Below are 20,418 nucleotides of genomic sequence, written 5' to 3'. Positions count from 1 at the left end.
TGATTCAAGTTTCCAGGTGTTCAAGGAAACTGGTCATGGAGGGCTGTCCAAGCAAAAAAAAACCTTTTGTTTATAATAGACATCAGGATACCTCATAACACAAAACTGGTTTCTGCCTGGAACTTTGAGCATGGTGCTGTTCCAATCAGTCATTGTGGGATGAATCATAGATAATTATTTTATGAATGTCATTAAAGTGGCTTTATTTTGCTAGGTGACATCACTCCCAGTGTTACTTGTTTGTAAGCCAGTTAGGGAAATAATACAACTATGTTGGAAAAAATGCATTAAATTTCATAGAATCTTTGTGAATACATTCACATTACAGCAAAAGTTTATGCTGAATTTTCAGCAGCAAATCAAGACTAAAAATGTAAGAGGAAAAAATTATCAGTGGGCACAGTGATTGATCTTTACTTTTGGTATCTGGTCACCTAAAATTATAATTTGGTTTAAGATTCTTAATTGGAGATGAATGATCTCAACAGACGGTACCATACGTCTGAAAGACAATGAAATTAGACAATGAAAGACAATGAAATTAGACGACATTCAGACTGGTGTCTCAGGGTAGCTAGAACAGCACCACAATGTAACCTCTCATAGCAAGAGTGCAACTAACCTCAACAACAACTGAATCTTCCTCTTGTTTACATTTTTGCAAACATTTTTTTTTTTTATCATTTACAATACATTCCTTTTTCAGTTGATGTTTGCCTCCACAGAACTGAAATTATATTTCCCTGACATGGTATTTACAACTATCTGTTACCTCATTTTTATAATTCCATGCTTCCCTCCCTTTACTGAGCTAGGAGGTTAAAACATGCTAAAATAACAATGATGAGATGGATGTGTGATAGAGAAATAAGATAAGGGATGAGACAATCAGAGGAACACCAAAAGTGAAGAAAATACAGTATAGCAAAAATAACAGTAAGATGGATGTGTTATAAAGAGAAATGCGGTAAGGAACGATACAACTAGAAGAAACAGCAAAAGTGAAGAAAATAAGAGACTACAGGAAGAGACTGAGGTGGTTTGGTGATGTTAAAAGTTGAGATACGTGTGGGATGAAGGTGTACAGAAGTGGGGCTGAAAGAGGGACTGGGAAGAAAGTGGAGGCGAATGAGTGTATCAGTCTGATTTGAGGGAGATAGGCCAAACATGAGGCTGTGCAGACTGAGTGATGGGGAATAGAAAACTTGCCATAACTATCAGCCCTACATAAAAAATGGGAAACAACATAATGAACAAGTTTCCCTGAGCTTCAATGAATAGCATACTGAACTATAGTACTGCAGAGTATTTTCAAGCCAAATAACAATGACAGTCAAGTCCAACTGAGATCGAGGCAAACTCTTGCTACAAGGGGTATCATACTCACTTTAAGGTACAAGTTAAATGTTCTCTGTTCATATAACCTATGATACAGTGTTGAGATTATCAAATTCCAGATAAGAATCTAGATGAAAATTTACCTTTAAAATTGGCATACTTTGGACCAAAAGTGTTTCCTGCACCTCCAATTTTTAACATATGAATACTCACATACAGGTACTGAATTACAATTATAAAATGAATATTTCTTGATTTTAAACTTGAAATGCTACACACTAGTAGCTAACAAGAAAAGGTAATTATAAAGTAAAGTAATTGATTCTACTGCATACTACAGTACCGTTACTTCTAGATATGCAGTTTTCGTGGTCTGCATATTTTGATACAAAAAAATCAGAGGGTAATCTATGCAATGCTTTTTACTAGGAAGTCCATCTGGAATGGAATAAATTTACAGTAAAATAAAGTGTATTAAAATTGATATCAGCAATTCAATGCAATCATAATTCTTTTGAAATGTGAATATTAAAATGTCAAATTAGAAATAATAAAAACCAAAATCCAGAAGAACTCTTAAATCACCAACAACATGAATCTTTTACCTCCAAGGGGAGGAATTAACGTGTCTCATCATTCAATTAGAAAATACGCTTGACACACTATTAATGAGGCATAACCTCAATGTCCTAATCAGCACATCACCTGGCTGGTCAAACTGCATACAAAGGATAATGGATGATGGCAGTAATCTGATTTACAAACATTCACTCATTTACAAATCACTGCAGAAAATACTAATCAAAATTACATAATCCTTCCAGCTGGACTTTACAGTTAAATTCAAAGAAACTGGTTTCCAGGTATTTTTTCCATATAATTTCCATGGAAATGAAAAGAAAAACATGCTGCCATCTTAAGACATTTGGACTTACTGGCTAATATCATACTACCTGATTTAGCATATCAGTGTTAATTAGTCAACTAATCTGTCATTTGTCAACAAGGGATAACTTTACTGGACGGCTCATACACAGCTCAAGTGCAGCAATGCCTCAGTGACCTATGATGATACAATATTGCAGTGCTGATTTGCAGCATCACAATTCAAGATTTAAAAAAGAAAAACAGAGGATATACTGTTGACCTGAACAATATGATCTTACGGCTATATCTGCCTGCAAATGTAAAATAAATATAAAACATTTGAAAAATAATCGCGTGCACTGAGCTCGAAAACAAATTATGACATTACGTAATATGCACCAGCTACAAAGCAGAAAGAGGATAACATGAAGTTAATGACAGTAAAAAATATATATAAAATACGTGAATATGAAATAGAATATGCAAAATTTATGGCAAACACTGTCTCTATCAGTTGGCACTGCCAGTTATAGGACTGCTGTAGAAAAACAACACGTAACACCAACTATACCGTCATTAACTGAGCATAGCACAATATTTCATAACATTGCTGTAAATTTTCAGTAAACTTGATGTACTATACCTGGACGTGTTTTATTACAAAATCATCCCCTTATTTCTTATGCCACTAGGTGTGGGACACAAATAAAACAGTTGGAGCAAAGTTATAAATACTGTAAATGTCAAAAAAACCAGAGCTTGTATTAATGACGGTAAGAAAAAGGACACAGGTGCACAACTTACCCTGATTTGCAAGGATAGCATCCAATTCTTCAGTAAGCAGGTGTTTGAACATCAGTATAATACAAAAGACAACTGAGGCAAATTCTGCTTTCAATGTGTTTGCAACACATCTAAGCTAATGGCAACTGACCTCCAATAAATGACCATGGAAAAAAATATGCATAACAGAGATAACAGCAATTATATCAAGGCATAAGCTTCTATGAAAGTTTTCTTGTAAAATCAACTTTTAAAGAAAATACATTGAGCAAATAAGAGCAGTTATTAACCCATAATTCCTGCTAAACCCTATAAAAGAAAAACACATGCCTGAGGATGAAACCATCTTCTACAGCATGTAAATAATCTTTGGCATGCTAAGCATTAACTGAACCTCTGACTGTGAACCCCAGATATAAGAATGCCTTCTCATGCTCAAGGCAGCAAGTTCTACTGAACAGGAGGAGCAGAAAGAGGACATGAAGTGAAAGCATAGGATGGCAACTGGTTATAAACCCAATGATCTGGGGCTGGAGAATTGAAGAGCCTAGTGGGAAACGCAGCACCGTGGGCATTTCGTTCCCGCTCTTCTTTCCTTTGTTGTTCCTCCAATGCCCTCTTGTGGCTCGTCGCTGTTTCTACATCGCCACGAGCAAGAGCCACACTCACATCGTGCCATAATCGCCGCGATTCACCTGGACCTTGTTGTGCCAGGGGACGTAATCTTTTGTGGCAAACCATGGGTATTTCATTCACATCAATGACCTATAAAAAGATGCAGTAATTTCACTATAACATCTAATAAAATTAATTGTGTCATTACTGATAAAAATACTGACAGAATATTTCAAAGTAAACTGCAAGCAATACTGTAAATATGGTAACATACACAGGGAAAACTTGTACTACAGAGAGTTGATAGGAAAAGAAAGTGAAAATATAAAAGCATTATTCACTAATTTTACAAAATCACTGATTTTAAGACCATTGGTACTGAACCACTGAGGGTATTTGCCAGTCTAACTCTGGAAATTTTCCAAACTTTCCTTTAAGAATATGTCCTTCCCTTCTTCTCAGAAATTAAAATTTTGCTTAGCTGAGCAAGCTCTAACTCTATAGCTTACGAAATTTCACTCAAGTTTTAAAAAAACCTGAGCACTGGAAATGAATAATATTCAGCATAAATTTCACTCAAGTTTAAAAAAACCTGAGCATCGGAACAGTTTTGTAACCCCCACTTTCTGGTAATGACAAGCACTTCCCTTAAAATGGCACATTCATGATAACTATGAACACAAAGTAATTCAGGTGAAGATTATAACTGTTATGATTAAAAAGCAATTTAGTCAGATCAGTGAGTCACAGTCTTTGAGAAGTATGACTTGAGAATTTTTGGTAACATTTACAGTGTAACACAAGCCATACTGTGGGTACTGGCCCACAATGGGGATTAAAAGTGTAATTTAAGGTCATGATGACTGAACAAATACAGATATGCATTAAGGTTTTCAAAGAGAAAGGTACAAAGGCATTTCCCTTGCACTATTTGTATGTTATATTTTTTAGAAAATGACTAGAGTTGTGTGCATAATCCCAATAAACTGCTGATCCCAATGGTATGATTGTAATGACTGTACATATATTAACTTATATATTAATAACAAACGGGTAAATATAAAAGAAATATTTCAAAAATGACAGGGCAGAATTACTTATTTTATGAACATCCATTGACTTCAGAAAGATGAAAGTTGTTGAAAGCATTGGAATATAAAACCGACAATTTTCATGTAATGAAGAGCACATTCATTCATTCTTATTTTGCTTAATACAGTATTTTATAATCATTCTTGTAAAATGTTATGACAACAAAAGTCAAATAATCTGCTCTTCTTTAATGTTTAACCGCTAATTATCACATGAGAAATTAATTTGAGAAAAAAAGCAAATTAGCTGGAGAAATGCTAGAGTTCTATTTCTGAGGTACCAAAATGAAGCAAAAGTCTTATGCTGCTCTATCGCAACACAGCTTACTTTATCAAGAGACTGAGTAAGCATTAACAAACCTCCTGGGACCCATCAGCATAGGTGAACTCCAGACAGGAATCCCATTCTCCTTGAACTCTAGTCAGTGTTGTTCCTGCAGCATTTTTCACTTCAGCTGTCACACGGTGAAGCTTTCCTCCATAAAATGGCTGTAAAAGATCATGAAATACCTACAGTATAAACAATAGATGACTTCAAAAGATTTGTTAAATTATTTATAAGAAATGTGTCACAAAAAAATTAATTCAATTTACTGTGTTGTAGTGTCAAGTAAGGCTTACAGTTGCGTGGCTTATCCAAAGCACTGAGGAGAAGACATTTTTCCTCCTTAACTTCAGAATACCCTCGAAAAAATTACTTGACAAATCAAGTAGCAGTGCAGGTAGTGCACTGTAAGGTAAGAATCTATTTACCTTTCAATGTGGGTGAGTTGCTTGCTTGTAATATACTGCATTTTGCACAGTTATTAGACCATGGTCTATAAACAACATTGAGATAATTGAAAAAGTACTGTCAAACAAAATTACAATAGCAAAGCTGAACTTTTTAAATGCTGTACAGTATATGCTATAAAATTTTAAATGATCTCTGACTTTATATTATTTATAACGTGACATAAAAAGGCAAAGTGTGAAAGTACAAATAAAAAGAAATAAAGAGCTATGATCTAGACAGCAGAGCTGGAAGTTTAGTTACCATATCACACAAGCAGAAGTGATTGGAGTAACAATGTTGAATGTATACAGTAAAAGTAAAATAAGTAAATAATATATGATACAGTACAGCAACTTTACTAATGAGACTATATATGTCAAGTGTGGGTATGGTATATCACGACAGACTGTCCAAATCGCTGGACATCCTACTTGTCAAACTGTATCCTGGACATTAACTGGCACATCTGTACATATTACACATTAGTATAATCAAAGAAAATGGCAAAAGATTATTATATAACATAAATTCAATATAGTACTAAAAACCATACAAACATCTGTAAAATGTTTACACCACATAAAAGAGTCTTATAAATCTCATGAGTACATCAAAGGATAATAATCATATCTGACCTTAGTGTGAAAAACAATTGCAGCCTGGCAGCCTGATTCTGGGGACATTATGTTGACGCGACCTCCCAATTCCACCCAGGGTTCTGTCAAAATGCTACGTCCATACGCAGAGGGCATTGCGAGACTGTAACTTTCTCTGACACTGCCAATGATAAGAGTGATATCTCCAACTAAATTCACTCCTATTGACATACCCATAAACTTAGATTTTGTCCAGATATGAGCATTAATACTAAGCTGCTTCTCTGGACATTCAAAGAAGAAAGCAGAGACTGGAAAAGAAACACAACAAAAAAAAGCAAGTTCAGAAAATAAAAATGATGAGTTGCAAATACAGTTTACCTATTTGCTGAAATCTATTTAAACATAAAACAAGTAAGATCTGCTTAAAAATCAACAGAACTTAGAAATAAACAGTACTTTATACTATAGATAGAACATCAACAGTTGAACCTGTTGCTTGTCCTAACTGGTAAAACATTACAGTTCTATTCCTTCATCATTACAAAATGTAACAAACTGCAATATAAACCTTTCCTGCACCTGCTTCATTATTTCCAATATTTAAAAAGGTTAACCTTGTATACAATACGTATTCCCTTAAAATCAAACATGATACCAAACTAATAATCAATATACATCTATCAGCAGAAACAGTTATACTGAACACAATGTTCCTAAAAGAAAACAGAGAATTAAATCCAAATTGTTCTGCCATCTATTCACATTCCTCTAGAAAACACATTATGTACCTACACTGAAATACCTGCTATTCACTTTTAATATGTCACTTTATTTCTACATACTGAAGACATTACAGTCACAACATTACAGAAAGCTTGAAAATTCTTGGCTCAAAGGAGAAAATACTATACAATTTTTGTGACACTTGAAATCTTGATGAAACACTTGCTTACATGTAATTTTACCTTTTCTTCACTAGTTTGTCAATCTTTACGTTTCAGAACATCAAATCACCTAAGTGTGTCTGAAAACACTACTGCTGATGGTTAATGTATAACAAATTAATTTCCAACCAAACACATGAACCATATAATTTTCTGAATATTTATCTTGTGCTTTGTGCTGTACTGGTTAGCAGAACACAGTCAAAATGACTAAGGTTCTTTAGTTGTGACATATCTACCTGGTTGTTGTCATAAACTGCTGTCAACAAAAATTTTTGGTCCATTATACCACTAAAAATTTCTCAAAACATTTTTTAACATTTCAAAGCAATAAAACCAAGTTTTTTTGTATCCAGTGAAGGTTATATCACACGTATAAATGACGTTTACATTCCAATCATGAACTTAACTCATACCTGACCTCTCAAAAGTCAAGGGCCGAGAATACTACCCTGGGGAACACCAAAGCCTGCATCTCTGTGACAATCAACAACTACTCTTTGCCATCTTAGTTAAGTCTTTAATAATACCAAGAAATGGTCCTCCAACTTCCATCTGAGCCAAGTTTGAGAACAGATTTTATGATTAATATGATAAAAACCAGTACTGTACGACACTGGAAATTGAAAGTGGAACGTCACGAAACACCCACGCCTTAACAAACTAAGAAAAAGCATTGGCATTCAGACATTTTGCCTACAGATGTCTAAAAACTTTGCATAAGAAATATTAGAGAAACAGGGTGGTATAACTACAAAATAAGTCACCATGGAGACTGGAGAGGCGCCATAAAAATTCAAAGTCAGGCTCTGAAAATGCAATAAGCCTTCCTACATTATCAAGGAAATACCATTATTGTTAGGCTTCCCTTTACATTCCTTGAGGGGAAAAAATACCGTAATCATCAACATATGACCACTGACACAATTTCCCTGTGTCTTGGTGAGAAATTAATTTGTCATACATTAACACTGTAGATTATTAAGATTTTTTTACATAACTCTTATAATTTACAAGCTCACCTGGGGGATGGTGGGACACCTGCTCTGCAGCATATCTGATGGTAAGGTAAGATTTCTTTCCATCTTTTGATTTACTATCAGGCAAGTCTTCACTATCCTATGGAACAAACACATTACGAATTATATGTTGAACTCCTGGTTCCTGGTAACCCTAAACACTTGGCTATGGAAAATAAGCTATTCACCTGACTGTTCAGTGCAACATATTAATCACTGTAAACTATCCAAACTTTCTTTTCACTGTACAAAACTTTGAATGGTAAGGTCTCACCAACAGGCAACATAGAGATGCTTTTATGTGCTTTTAAGGTTTATAGCCTCAAATATTTAGATAATAAATGAATAAAAATAAGGGGAAATCAGCTCTACTTTGAAATATCAAGAATTTTTAATTGACATAGCTTTAAAAAGCCACATCATGTGGAATAATTTACAATCAGCTCCAAAAAAAGTAAAGAGACTATAGGACCACATAAGAACATGTGAAGGGTAAAAGGCAGAAAGCAGTGCAGTTTAAGCTAAAGAGATGCTGTGAACAACCTTAAGTATTGTCTACTGTACATTGTACCATGACAGATTAAATAAAAACACAATAAATGACTCATTGTTGATGCAATTTCACATGTTCATTTCAGAGTATGCAAAAATCCATTAGTTAAAACTTCTATTAAATTACAATCTGCCGTATACTGATAGTCAGATGGTGCCAATGATACATCAAAACAAGCTTCATACCTGAGTTGCCATTTGTTCTAGTGGAACTCTCCAACTGCAATGGAAAGTTTCACCAATAATAGGATTGTAAGGTTTCTGGGCAACTGAACCATTACGGCCTACATGGATGCTCGTTAAGTACCACTTCACAACAGCCTGCATTCGATCCTCAGGTGTTGTGGCTTCAGCAACTCTGGAATACGATCAGTGACATTAGTGAACCTTTGCAACAAGACCTAATTATTCAATACATATATTATACAGAACTAGAATTTTGTTATGTATCTACAGTAATACCAATACCTCAACCTTGTTGTACATAACTTGAAACAAACACTTAAACACTAACACTGTATAGCTTAAAAGAATCAAAATAATGTACAAATATCTGAGACATGCTTATATGTGAAATGCACTCAAACAGCAGCATTTTTACTACATTAATAAAGTAAAAATATCTCACTTTATAAAGTAATCAGGGTGGCCTAAAAAGTCCGCAAACATCTCAAGAAGAGACCGTCGCTCCAAGATGAAGGTGGGGAGCGTGACACGAGTGAGGTCCATCCCCAGGCGCAGCTGAGAGATGATATGCATGATGACAGACCGTTGTCCATCACCCACCTCACCCATCTTCCCATCGCCAGAGAGACTTTCATCGTCACTTATTTCAGATTCATTCCCACTTGAACCTATGACAGAAACAATAAATAGTAACAATCTGCTTCTTCAACAGCATCCCATATTAGGCCAAGTAATGTACATACATTTCTAATGTGAGACATATGAAAGGCTTTGTCCATTTGCAAACAATAATACTTTTCCAGGAACTGTCATCATAAAAATCCTGATTTTTTTTATTACTGAAAGTGAATTGCATTACAATTAAGAGCTACATTCTCTTCACTGTGAAAAACTTGTACAGGCAGTCCCCGGTTAATGGCGATCCGGTTTTACGGCACTTGTCTAGCGACAAAAATCTGCAATTTTCGGCGCCAAAAATCGCCAATTTCTGCTTATCGGCGCCGATAATTGGGTATTGGCACCAATACATACCTAACAGAGGCATTGATAACCGAAAATTGGCGCTTTTCGGCGCCAATAAGCAACGAAAATCGCCAGAAATTGCCGATTTTTGGTTAGTGGCAATTTTCGGTTATCATCACACCCCCAGAACGGAAACCCCGCCAATAACCGAGGACTGCCTGTATACAGTATATACAGTACTGTGTGATTAAGAAAAACAAATACTATATAGTATACTGTATTTTACTAGAGAGGGAGTGTTAAAGTACTTCTAATGAAAACTACAACAAGGTCACTACAGTCACCACCCTACTTATGAACCTTTATGTTACAAACATTCAGTGATACAACAAACAAAGTCACAAGTTAAAATAATGTTTCCGATTTAACTTGTTCTTTGATGAATACCTGTTTTCTATATTTCCTCTCCCCATAGTATGTATTTTTGTCAATAGATGGCGGCGTGTATTGTGAACTTCCAATGTCTGACACTGCCCCTGTGAAATTCTCTCCAAGTTCATAACTTTCAAAGCATGGAAAAAATACTAAATTTTGAATGTTGCATGAATCTAAGTTTTATTTTCTTCTTTTTACCTTTCTAACATCCAAAGTAATCCTTTATAATACTGCATGATTTCAAGATACGTTGAAAATAGTATAATCTATGACTCCCAAGTTAACTCGGGAATGTAAACATCAGCAAAAATTATGCACTGGCGTACATATTAAAAACCAACTTACGAACAACTGAAGGTACGAAGGGCCGTCCAGAACGTAACTCAATTGTAAGTTGGGTAGTGACTGTACACTCGTATACTCTAAGAGAGAAATAATACTATATACTGAATCACTACACTCCTATACTCTCACTACACTCTACATTCTACAAGAGAACTTGATTATCCTAACTACTGAATCACCAGCCTGCTAAACTCTACGAAATAAATAGATCATCCTAAAACCAGAGTCTGACCTGCGCGGGACGTGTGAACCAAAGGAGGTGTGGGAGTAGATGTCGGGGTGACAGACGCGACGGAGGATGATCTCGATATAGTAGGGGCTTCACTAATCCCTGTATTACCTGCAGGTTTTGAAGGTTGTACAGAAGCACTGGCAAGAGGCGATCCACTAGATGCACCAGTACTTCCTGGAGTAGGGGAGTGGGGTGCGGTGCGTATTCTCAATGATGGTGATGAGGACCGCATCAATGGAGATCCCAATCTTGTGCTGGTATTAAACATTATTTTATTTTAGTGTAATTCTCAATAACGACTTAATACAGTTCGAACAAGGATATAATATAAAGATTTAAGATCCTAGTGTCTTAAAATTAGCTACAGTATACCTAGAGTTATGTAACCCAATCCAAAGAGTGCATCAGCTGAAAATGCACTGCTTCCTAATCAAAAAGGCCCTAAACTCATAAAATACTGCTTTTTCTTTCTCCCTGCGACTCCCTAAGGATTGCTGCTTACCGTGCATGTCAAACTTATGCTAATACACTTCACACATCTAAGCCACTACTGTTTCCCAACACCACAGCTATCTCTGACTCCCAGTCTCCAGATTCTTTGGTCCCGGAGCTTCCTTGCGTTTATGTATATCACACCTCAGACTTGTACTGCTTTCATTTCACACACAAATTACTTTACTGGATAATAATGAAATGTATACTGTTGCTTGGCTCTAGATAACAATTCCAGAAGGTATTTAAAATATGCCAAACTATTTATTCCACCCGAAATTCACCTACGGGGATTCCGTTCTTCTTTCTATGGAGAAAATATGTATCTTCTTTTAAATAATTAACCAGTTACTATTCTGCCTTGCTTTCTTTGACAATTAACATGCGTCGTAACAGGAAATAATTTCTAGTTCACACACACAGGTCAAAAGATTTTAAAAATACCAAAAATCTATTTTGGACAAGTTTGTTTACTAAGCATTCTGCACCTTCATGTTTTTTCAAGTCCCTCTCAATTTTCTTAATATCGGTTCAACATTCGAATGTGGCAATAGCTAGAGCAACAAAAGCTGAGTTAATGCAAACTCCAATACCCTAGATACAAAATTATGCAAATTAACAGCACTGTAGGTTTTTTGTATCTTGTATTTAATGAGGTTCCTACCAGTAACAATTAAATTTTCCTAATAGCACCAGTACTTGCTTTTTACATACTCAACCACATGGTCAGGTTCCCCTCTTGGAATGGTTCAATAATCACCCACTAAACCACAGCGTTATATAAGATACAACAATAATTTTTTTCTGCAAATATGCAGGATGCAGTCTTGCTAGAGATATCTTACAAGTATGACAATGAGACTGCATTATGCGAATAAGTACGAAATCATACTGTACACTTGCATAAACACTCGACTCACAACTAAGCATACCCTTTTTTCCTACTAGAAATTACTGTACCAAGGCATCAATGCAGCAACTGACTACAAATGCAACAACTATTTTGTGTGTACACACTGCAGAAAATATTATGCAACACAATAAAACCATACAGTAATCCATACTTGCTTTGCACAAACTCTCTAATACAACTACATTATACAATCATGCAGTATGACATTTTCAGGTGATCAGAAATTGAACTGGAATGACTGTAAAACTACTATATAAGAAAGGAATAAAATACCTACACACTTACCCTGAAAAAGATCAAACTGAATTGATGAACAAATTTAAATAATTTTGCATTTGATGACAGTACTGCAGTAGCTTACAAAGGAAATACAACAAATACCTGACCTGGATATTAAAATAAAATATTTTCTTACACTAATTCTAAATAAAAAATTAACATTTAAAAAAAGTAATTCCAAATCTTTGGACAAAATAGGACAAAAGAGAAAAACTTAGCTCCAGGCTGGTGAAAAAATTGAAAAATTTTCTTTAATGAAATAAATATACACTACTTCCAACTGGTATCAGATTTAGTCAAATGATTCCAAACCACAAAGCAATACTGGCCAACTTAAGACATCCAGAACTGACTTCCACTAACATTTCTGAAGGACAGTCATTATTTTTGTTTCATTAAGACACAGGGCAACCTGAATCTACTTTCTCAAGTAAAGTTTATATATTCATACATTAAATAATACTTTATAATCAACCTTGTAAGAAGATGAAAAGAAAGGATATAAAACTTAAATTCAAGGTCCCCAATGAGCCCTGGTTCAAGAATCTTTTGTCCAATAGACATGGGAAGGTAGTCTTACAATGTATACATCAACTGGACACCCTCAGGTATGCCTCAGCCATCTGCCTCAACTTCCAAGTAAACTGTATATGAGGTGGTAAGATCTGGGAATAGAGTACTCAATACAGTATGATAGATGGGTCTGCATGTACAGTATAAAAACTTATTGTACATTACAATAATTTAATCATTAACTAGTAATCAGTAAACACTAAACTGCAAAGTCATGAATACGAGTAAGATTATGCATAAAAATTCTTGGAATGAAACAAACACTATAAAAGATCTGATTTACAAAGTTAGCCGTACCTTACGAAGTTGGGAATACTGGAAGTGCTAGCTTTGTGTAGAAATTACTGATACAGCATATCACTTAATGAGAACACTTAAGAGCAAAATAGCTGAAATAAATAATCATATGGAATTAGTCTCAAGGGCAAGATTAGTAATCCTGCTGCAAAGTAACTGCACTATACAGAGCTGTTAACAGCACTCCAGGTTTACCTTAAGTGAGGAAGATGACTGAGGGACACCTGTGGGTCCAGGTGGCACATATACTGTACTGATAAACTGTCCCACCTCTTCAGTGTGGTGTTAGATAAAAGACTGCTGAACCTTCAGACCCATGAATTTACGGCACTTTAAGATTGATGAGGTTGTAATGAAAAAAATGGCTGAACTAACAAGATCCCTAAATGAGTTTTAAAAAATATCTTGGTAACAAACTGCTTCATTTGAAGGGAAAATACCTACACTTAAGGGTTCTTATTCCATGTTAAAACTGCTATCCAGTTACTCGAGCTCACACTTTAACCTCCTGCTGAAAATTGCTTCCCAAAAAGAGCACTTGATATCTGTGACCCAAGTGGATCTCACCAAATTTACTGCAGAGCTCAAACTAAAAACTGAGAAGTGAGCTGAGAATTCATTGTTAGGGAAGAAATTGTGGATGGCAACCACTGGCATTCACAAGTATTACTGAGAAAATAATTTTTGAAAATTTCACATTTTATGAAGTGAAGTCTTATGAGAATCTAGAGAATCTGCAATTGAGACAAAATTTTTTATGAAACTATTATAATATTCATATGAGCTAAGTTTTTCTCCACAACAGAGAAAACTTAAGGCAGAAAATGGGACTATGTGCACAACATGCTATGTGTACATACGGTGTAGGAGACGAGCGTCGCCGCTGAATGGAAACCGTAGAGGCATTAGAAGCAGTGCGTCGGTGGAAGCGTGGGGAGCGCCCCAGAAGGGGTGAGCAACGCGGGGACGAACGTCCACTCAAACTCCCCACTCTTCCCAATGACACACACAAGGCCAGAAGAAGAAGAAGACACACCACCATCAGGTAGAGGAGGAAATGAGGAATACACCATCACACCAAAGGCATCATTACAGGCAAAATAATCAAGTTTTAGGGATTCACTATTGAAGAAAGGAAATGATTGTAGAAAACACACAATTACAGTGAAACAATCAGGAATTAAATTAGGGAAAAAGCATGACAGCCACAAAATAATGTTATGATGTTTAAATACATAATCAGCCCACTTTTAACATTTGAGATGAAATGTACTGGATTAAAAGGCATTGGAAAACAATAAACAAACACGTAACAAAAAATAAACCACATGAACAAAGCAGTTCCTTAACAATTCATTAAAAAATATACACAATCTTAAAACACCTAGAAGGAAAATAAAATATACCAAATTTTAAACCTAATTTGTATTTTTCCTTAACATACAAACCACACTTTTACAAAGAAGTATTCCTGGAACCAGCTGGAAACAGTTGGAAGACTGATAACAAGATGGTTTAACTGGTGGTAGGTATATGAGTGGCAGTGTACTGCCCACTCACCTCTTGGTAACTCAGCACTTCTTTCAGCATCGGGATTATGTGATAGTGTTGTTTCACCTCCACCTGGAGACGTAATTTTTCCAGTTATAAGAAATAATCATGGAAAAATCACTCCTTTAACCTCCCATACAGCCTTGCATAGTGATGCAGAAGCTCGTAAGCTCTCGAACCAGAGAAAATTTTTGTCATTCTACAAAATGGTTAGAAGGTTCCTGTTTTTCCCAAACAGAAAAGGAAGCAGAAGCTGTAAAGTAATGATAGCCTCATACCTGTCCAAATATAATGTTATGAGCCCAGATAAAGCTCTATTTCGGGAGCTGAGAGTGTCGCAACTTTTGAGCTGAAGCTTTACAGTAGGGAGCTCTTTTGTGTAACTCATTTATCAAGGACCATTCCAGCTCATACTTGAAGGACGAAGGGAGAAAATTGTACGTCATTCGCTCTTTCTATACAGCCTTATGTTAACCTCTGTCTTTAACGCAAGATGCTTTTCTGTCCATATGAAGCAGGGGTTGCTACACAACATGTTGCCCAGCCAGAATAGTTCCTAATGAGAAGGTAACAAAGAACTTGCAGGCAATATCCCCCAGGTAGAACGAGGTGAAAGTGGTCTGTTGATGACAAACCTGCCCTCTTTACTGGAGGAACAGAGAAGCTCCTCATCAGTGTCAAAAACTGGTCAACGCCTGTGGCTTTGTGACCTCTTGCCCAGACTAGACGTAATCCCCTCACCAGATGACCTGTACACCCATTTGATCTTTTCAAGAAGCCACAAAGTATTCTTGGACATCTTCTGCCTTCTATTATTAATGAATGTGTAATGACCAATGGCACTAAGTTACTATGTTTTTATCAGATAATAATGCAAAGCTCACACTGGGTACAAAAGCATCTCATTTGGATCACGACCATCAAAGTCAGAGGGAGTGCATAGAGATGGTACCTTGTAAAGAACTGACAGGTTTTGAGTCTTCATCAAAAAGTCAGTAACAAATGAGAAAGACAGTGAACCCCAACCTTTCAAATACCAGACTTGAAAAGAGAGACTATGCAACTCTCCAACAGGCTCTGCTGAAGCTAAGACAGAAAAAATCTTATAGCATGAGGTCTCTATCCAGACTCCCCTGCAGTGCCTGAGTAACACTTCAATGGAGGAGAGTTGCATTCCATTCCAGAAGGCTCAAAGTGGGCAAGACTACACAGGGTTGCAGCCAAAGATAAAGTGCTGGGTTACCATTATATGAGTTGGCGATACGAATACACTCAATCACCTACCAGCCATTCACCAACCTGGTAACCAAGCATCAAAGACCTCTTTCAGCAGGGATCAAGAATACTCCTATATAAAAGATAATGGTTGTGATTTTGTAAGAATGAAGTTTCCATAACATGAAACTAACTTTTCATACAAAGCCATTTATGTGAATGCCTAAATTGTGTTGCGAGATGATCCCCAGACTCTCCTGATCACAAATAAGAAGAGTACTCTTGTACCACCAGTGTTTCCTGGACTGTCAGGTGTGAATCCAATATTTGGTGTGTCAAGATTATTGATTTCAGTATATCCAATCATTTACAGTATGTTTTAGACCAATGCCATGAGTGTTGGTATTCATACTGAGTAAATAAATACTCAGCAAGTGATAAGTAGTGACTAAAGTAAGAAAGATTCTAAACAATGGCTCTCTCACTCACCTTTTCTTATAAACCTGTCAAAAGTTCCTCAGAATGACCTATCTGGTTATCATAAGACTATCCTCAAGGTCCATTTCCTCCAATGCTCCATCAAGAGATAAGTCTGGAGATCTGATTTTACCTAGGTAGCGCCAAAAAACCAGCAAAAGCTAAGGCATAAAGTCTCCGCATCACTGTAGTCAAGATTGAGAGGGAGATGGCGAAGGGTACTGTGATAACATCTTAGCTGCTAGATTCAGTCTTTACTACAAAATCAGGTATGGTACATCTGATAATCCTACTGAAGACCAACGAGGTGTGAACTGTTCAATCACACAGCACAAGAAAATGCTTGTTTTGTCAGGGATGCCATGAACCAGCATGAAAACCGCCACCAATGTGAAAGCCGTAAGGTCTAAAATTTGTATATTCTATAATCTTATACTAAACTGAGACATAAGAGGTTGCCAACCATCATGGAGAACGATAAACTACTCTGGAACAGTCAAAACCATCCTTGTATTCACAGAATGCTGAAAAATGACTTGGTTGTAATAGGCAAAAGATGGGAAAACATCCAAGTCTAGGTATACTTAGAATGAACCATCTATCCCTTGCCACTGAATGGTCTAATGGAGGAGACTCACAATCAAGATTAGTGCATTCTTGACTTCAAGCACTCAGTAGCACCCTATTTGAGACAGACAAGAGTTCACCAGTCTATCAAATGGCACAAAAAAATAATGGACCATAAGGATGACTGCCTTCATATCAAAAAGCAAAAGCACAAAAGTACAAAATATTTTCATTTTGCCAGACTTGGACACATCTGATAGGTAACAAAATCTTATAAGCTATGGTCCGATAAGTTAAGATACTATAGGCTTCATAGCAAAATATACAGGAAACAGTTAAAGTGTTCAACTATGTACACTCGGCAAGAAAAGTGAAGATACAGTTTTCTTTTAGATTTCGTTCATCGAATTTTTATTTTTTTCTTACAGAAAACACATAATCTTGGTAAATTTACTCTAGAATATGAAAATACAATGCAAATTATATCATATATGTTAAATCTGCAAAACAAAAACGTTCAGATACTTAAAAACACCAAGCATGTCTGAAGTAATCAGAATTTCTCAGATGACCCGTGCTCATAGAGATCTAAAAGATAGTGTGTGAATATCTCGGGTGTAGTACTCTTTATCAGAACGCAATATTTACTCGTTTTCCGTTATGGACAGGCTTATTATTGCATCATCATACGAGGTAGTGATAATTTCTTTAATTTTCACACATTCATATTTGTATTTCACGGTGTTAAAAGTCAGCTGGAATTAATGGCAGTAAATGTTGCGAACAGCTACGGTAAGTTGACCAAATCTATTTAAATCTGCAAGAGCGTTTCTATGATGTGAGCACTTCAGCGGAAACACAAGTAACTGATGTTTCTTGACGTTGCCCGCGTTCCTCTGCGTTGCCATAGTTTCTCTCTCTCTCTCTCTCTCTCTCTCTTCTCTTTCTCTCTCTCTCTCTCCATCGCTAAAACATACTATACAAATATAGTATCGCTCAATCTCTAAAAAAAAAAAAATAATGAAATGAGTAACATATAGGCCTAGGCTTACACAACAGCAACTCTCTCTCTCTCTCTCTCTCTCTCTCTCTCTCTCTCTCTCTCTCTCTCTCTCTCTCTCCATCGCATTAAAACATACTATACAAATATAGTATCGCTCAATCTCTAAAAAAAAAATAATGAAATGAGTAGCTCTACATATAGGCCTCAGGCTTACACAACAGCAACTCTCTCTCTCTCTCTCTCTCTCTCTCTCCATCGCTAAAACATACTATACAAATATAGTATCGCTCAATCTCTAAAAAAAATAATGAAATGAGTAGCTCTACATATAGGCCTAGCTTACAACAACAACAGCAACTCTCTCTCTCTCTCTCTCTCTCTCATCGTAACATTGCATTGTTCCTTTTATTGTTCCCACGGTGCTCAAATTTAACTCTTGATTTCACTATGGAAGATCAATTTCCGATTATGCAAGCATTCCGTTCATTGTGGTGTCATAAATTCATTTGTATAAGGTTAATTGGTAGGTTACGTCGAAAATGTTTATTTTGCTCAGAACTGTCGCTGCAAATTACAACTTGAACGAATACTGTAAAGCTTACTACTGCATTTAAGTATCAATGATGTCAGAATCGTAGAATATGATTGAAAGTTATAGGAGGTCAAGCAAAAACCAACACACTAAGACAGAAGCTCCTCCCCTTTCTAAAGTTGCCAGATGTCGCATTATTGAGCAATATACTGTATGTCCGAAGATTTAAAAACTGTATCTTCACTTTCCTTGCCGAGTGTACATGGCATTACCAGTAAACTGGTCGGGGAACCCGATAAGATATGAAGTACAGTAGAGTAGTCATATTCTGGCGCTTTCTTCTATGCTACTTATCCCTAGGTAATAAAAAAGTGTAATGATAAAACCTGGAACAGATTTGCATTACAATAAAATAAGACTAACAAAGGATAACTGATGAATCTTACTGAAGAACACTAACTAGCTTCCACTCTACAGAGTTTCTACTAGTTCAACTCTCACAAAATGTCTGAAGATGCTTGCACTGCAAGAGTACACTTCTGAAAAAAAATCTATGATTCTGGGAATCACCACAGACCAAAATTTAGGCATTTGCATGACTGATGGGGTTGTTATGAACAACTACTAAGTCAAGTTAAAATTAATCAGATACAGAACAAAAAATAATGATTACGATAGATTCTATATCTGAGTATTACAAAATACTGCACTATACTGTACACAGTACAGTATTTTGACATTGAACATTATAATACTCAGGAAGACTGAAGTTTACTATGTCACTTCTTTCCAAGAACAAAATCATTTTAAAAATTTCTGAAACTTCCTGATACAGGATACTGAATATTGTAAAAATACTAGTACAGTCCTGTGCTATAACTATCTACTACTAAGGCTGCAGCCAATGATGGCAAGTTATGAATTACAAGTTCCTCATAGTATAGAATTAAAATATATGACAGAATTGAGACACAGTAGTTTGTTAACAAATCATGATCCTTTCAGTCTAGTAAGAATCTCTTCAATGCTGATACTCTTTAGCAAAAAACTCTACAAAACCTTCAGACAATTAAAGACAATTTTTTTTTCCATAAATTCATGGTATGGTAATTATTTTCACATGGAAAAAAATTAAAAATTTCATATGGAAGATTATAAATTACAGGATAGTAGTTATGTGCCCTCCTTTACCTAAAATATCTATAAGCAAAGTTTTGCACAGGCTTAAAATGTCTAGCCGGTGTGAAAACTAAAAATGATTTAGAGAATCTAAAGTATTCCTGCTGTAACTTCTATATGCATGTCCCTAAAACTTACAGGAAGAGGAATTATCTAGGTAGCAGTGCTACCTTTCTTATGTACAGAACACGGTCAAATTAATTATTATTAAAAATGTGGGTTTGCTAACCAAATTCCTGCAGTGATCATTTGCATATAAGACACCTCTACAAGTTTGAATTCAATAGTATCATTTAAAAATTAGCATTTCCTGATCTGAGAACCTTATTACTATCTATCTATCTAGATTAAGCCAGCCATGTGCTAGCACTAGCTCTTTCTCTTCAGCACCCTGTGAACTTTTCACTGAAAAACCATTTTATCTGGCCATATGCTTTCACACTTTGTTGAAATGAGGGTGTTGTTCTTCTGGTACAAGAGGTAATGGTCATCAACTACAAAAAGATATCATTAAAAATTTGTAAAAGCATGAAAACCACATGGAAAACAAACTAAGTAATTCATAAAAACTTTGAAATACATTCCACAGAAGCTCT

General features: G+C 35.8%; 1 protein-coding gene across 10 annotated transcripts in view; it reads right to left on the bottom strand.

The window, feature by feature from the left end:
• Positions 1-273: 273 nt before the first annotated feature.
• LOC136841493 (oxysterol-binding protein-related protein 11-like) overlaps positions 274-20,418 on the bottom strand; it is a 28,799-nt gene continuing 8,654 nt past the window's right edge. For 3 of the 10 annotated variants that reach the window (XM_067108444.1, XM_067108442.1, XM_067108443.1), the window contains exons 6-13: positions 14,159-14,290; positions 10,745-10,998; positions 9,212-9,437; positions 8,770-8,941; positions 8,035-8,131; positions 6,105-6,376; positions 5,055-5,183; positions 274-3,753 (exon numbers count right to left, since the gene is read on the bottom strand). In XM_067108444.1, the coding sequence (XP_066964545.1) occupies positions 3,439-3,753; positions 5,055-5,183; positions 6,105-6,376; positions 8,035-8,131; positions 8,770-8,941; positions 9,212-9,437; positions 10,745-10,998; positions 14,159-14,290 (1,597 nt within the window). In that variant the 3' untranslated portion in view covers positions 274-3,438. The remainder of the gene's footprint in view (positions 3,754-5,054; positions 5,184-6,104; positions 6,377-8,034; positions 8,132-8,769; positions 8,942-9,211; positions 9,438-10,744; positions 10,999-14,158; positions 14,291-20,418) is intronic. The other 7 variants (XM_067108449.1, XM_067108447.1, XM_067108448.1 and 4 more) reach the window with 3 other exon arrangements.

This window comes from Macrobrachium rosenbergii, chromosome 9, assembly GCF_040412425.1.
Source record: "Macrobrachium rosenbergii isolate ZJJX-2024 chromosome 9, ASM4041242v1, whole genome shotgun sequence".
NCBI lineage: Eukaryota > Metazoa > Arthropoda > Malacostraca > Decapoda > Palaemonidae > Macrobrachium > Macrobrachium rosenbergii.
The sequence above is the reverse complement of the archived record's forward strand: the minus strand, read 5'-3'. Positions and strand labels throughout refer to the sequence as shown.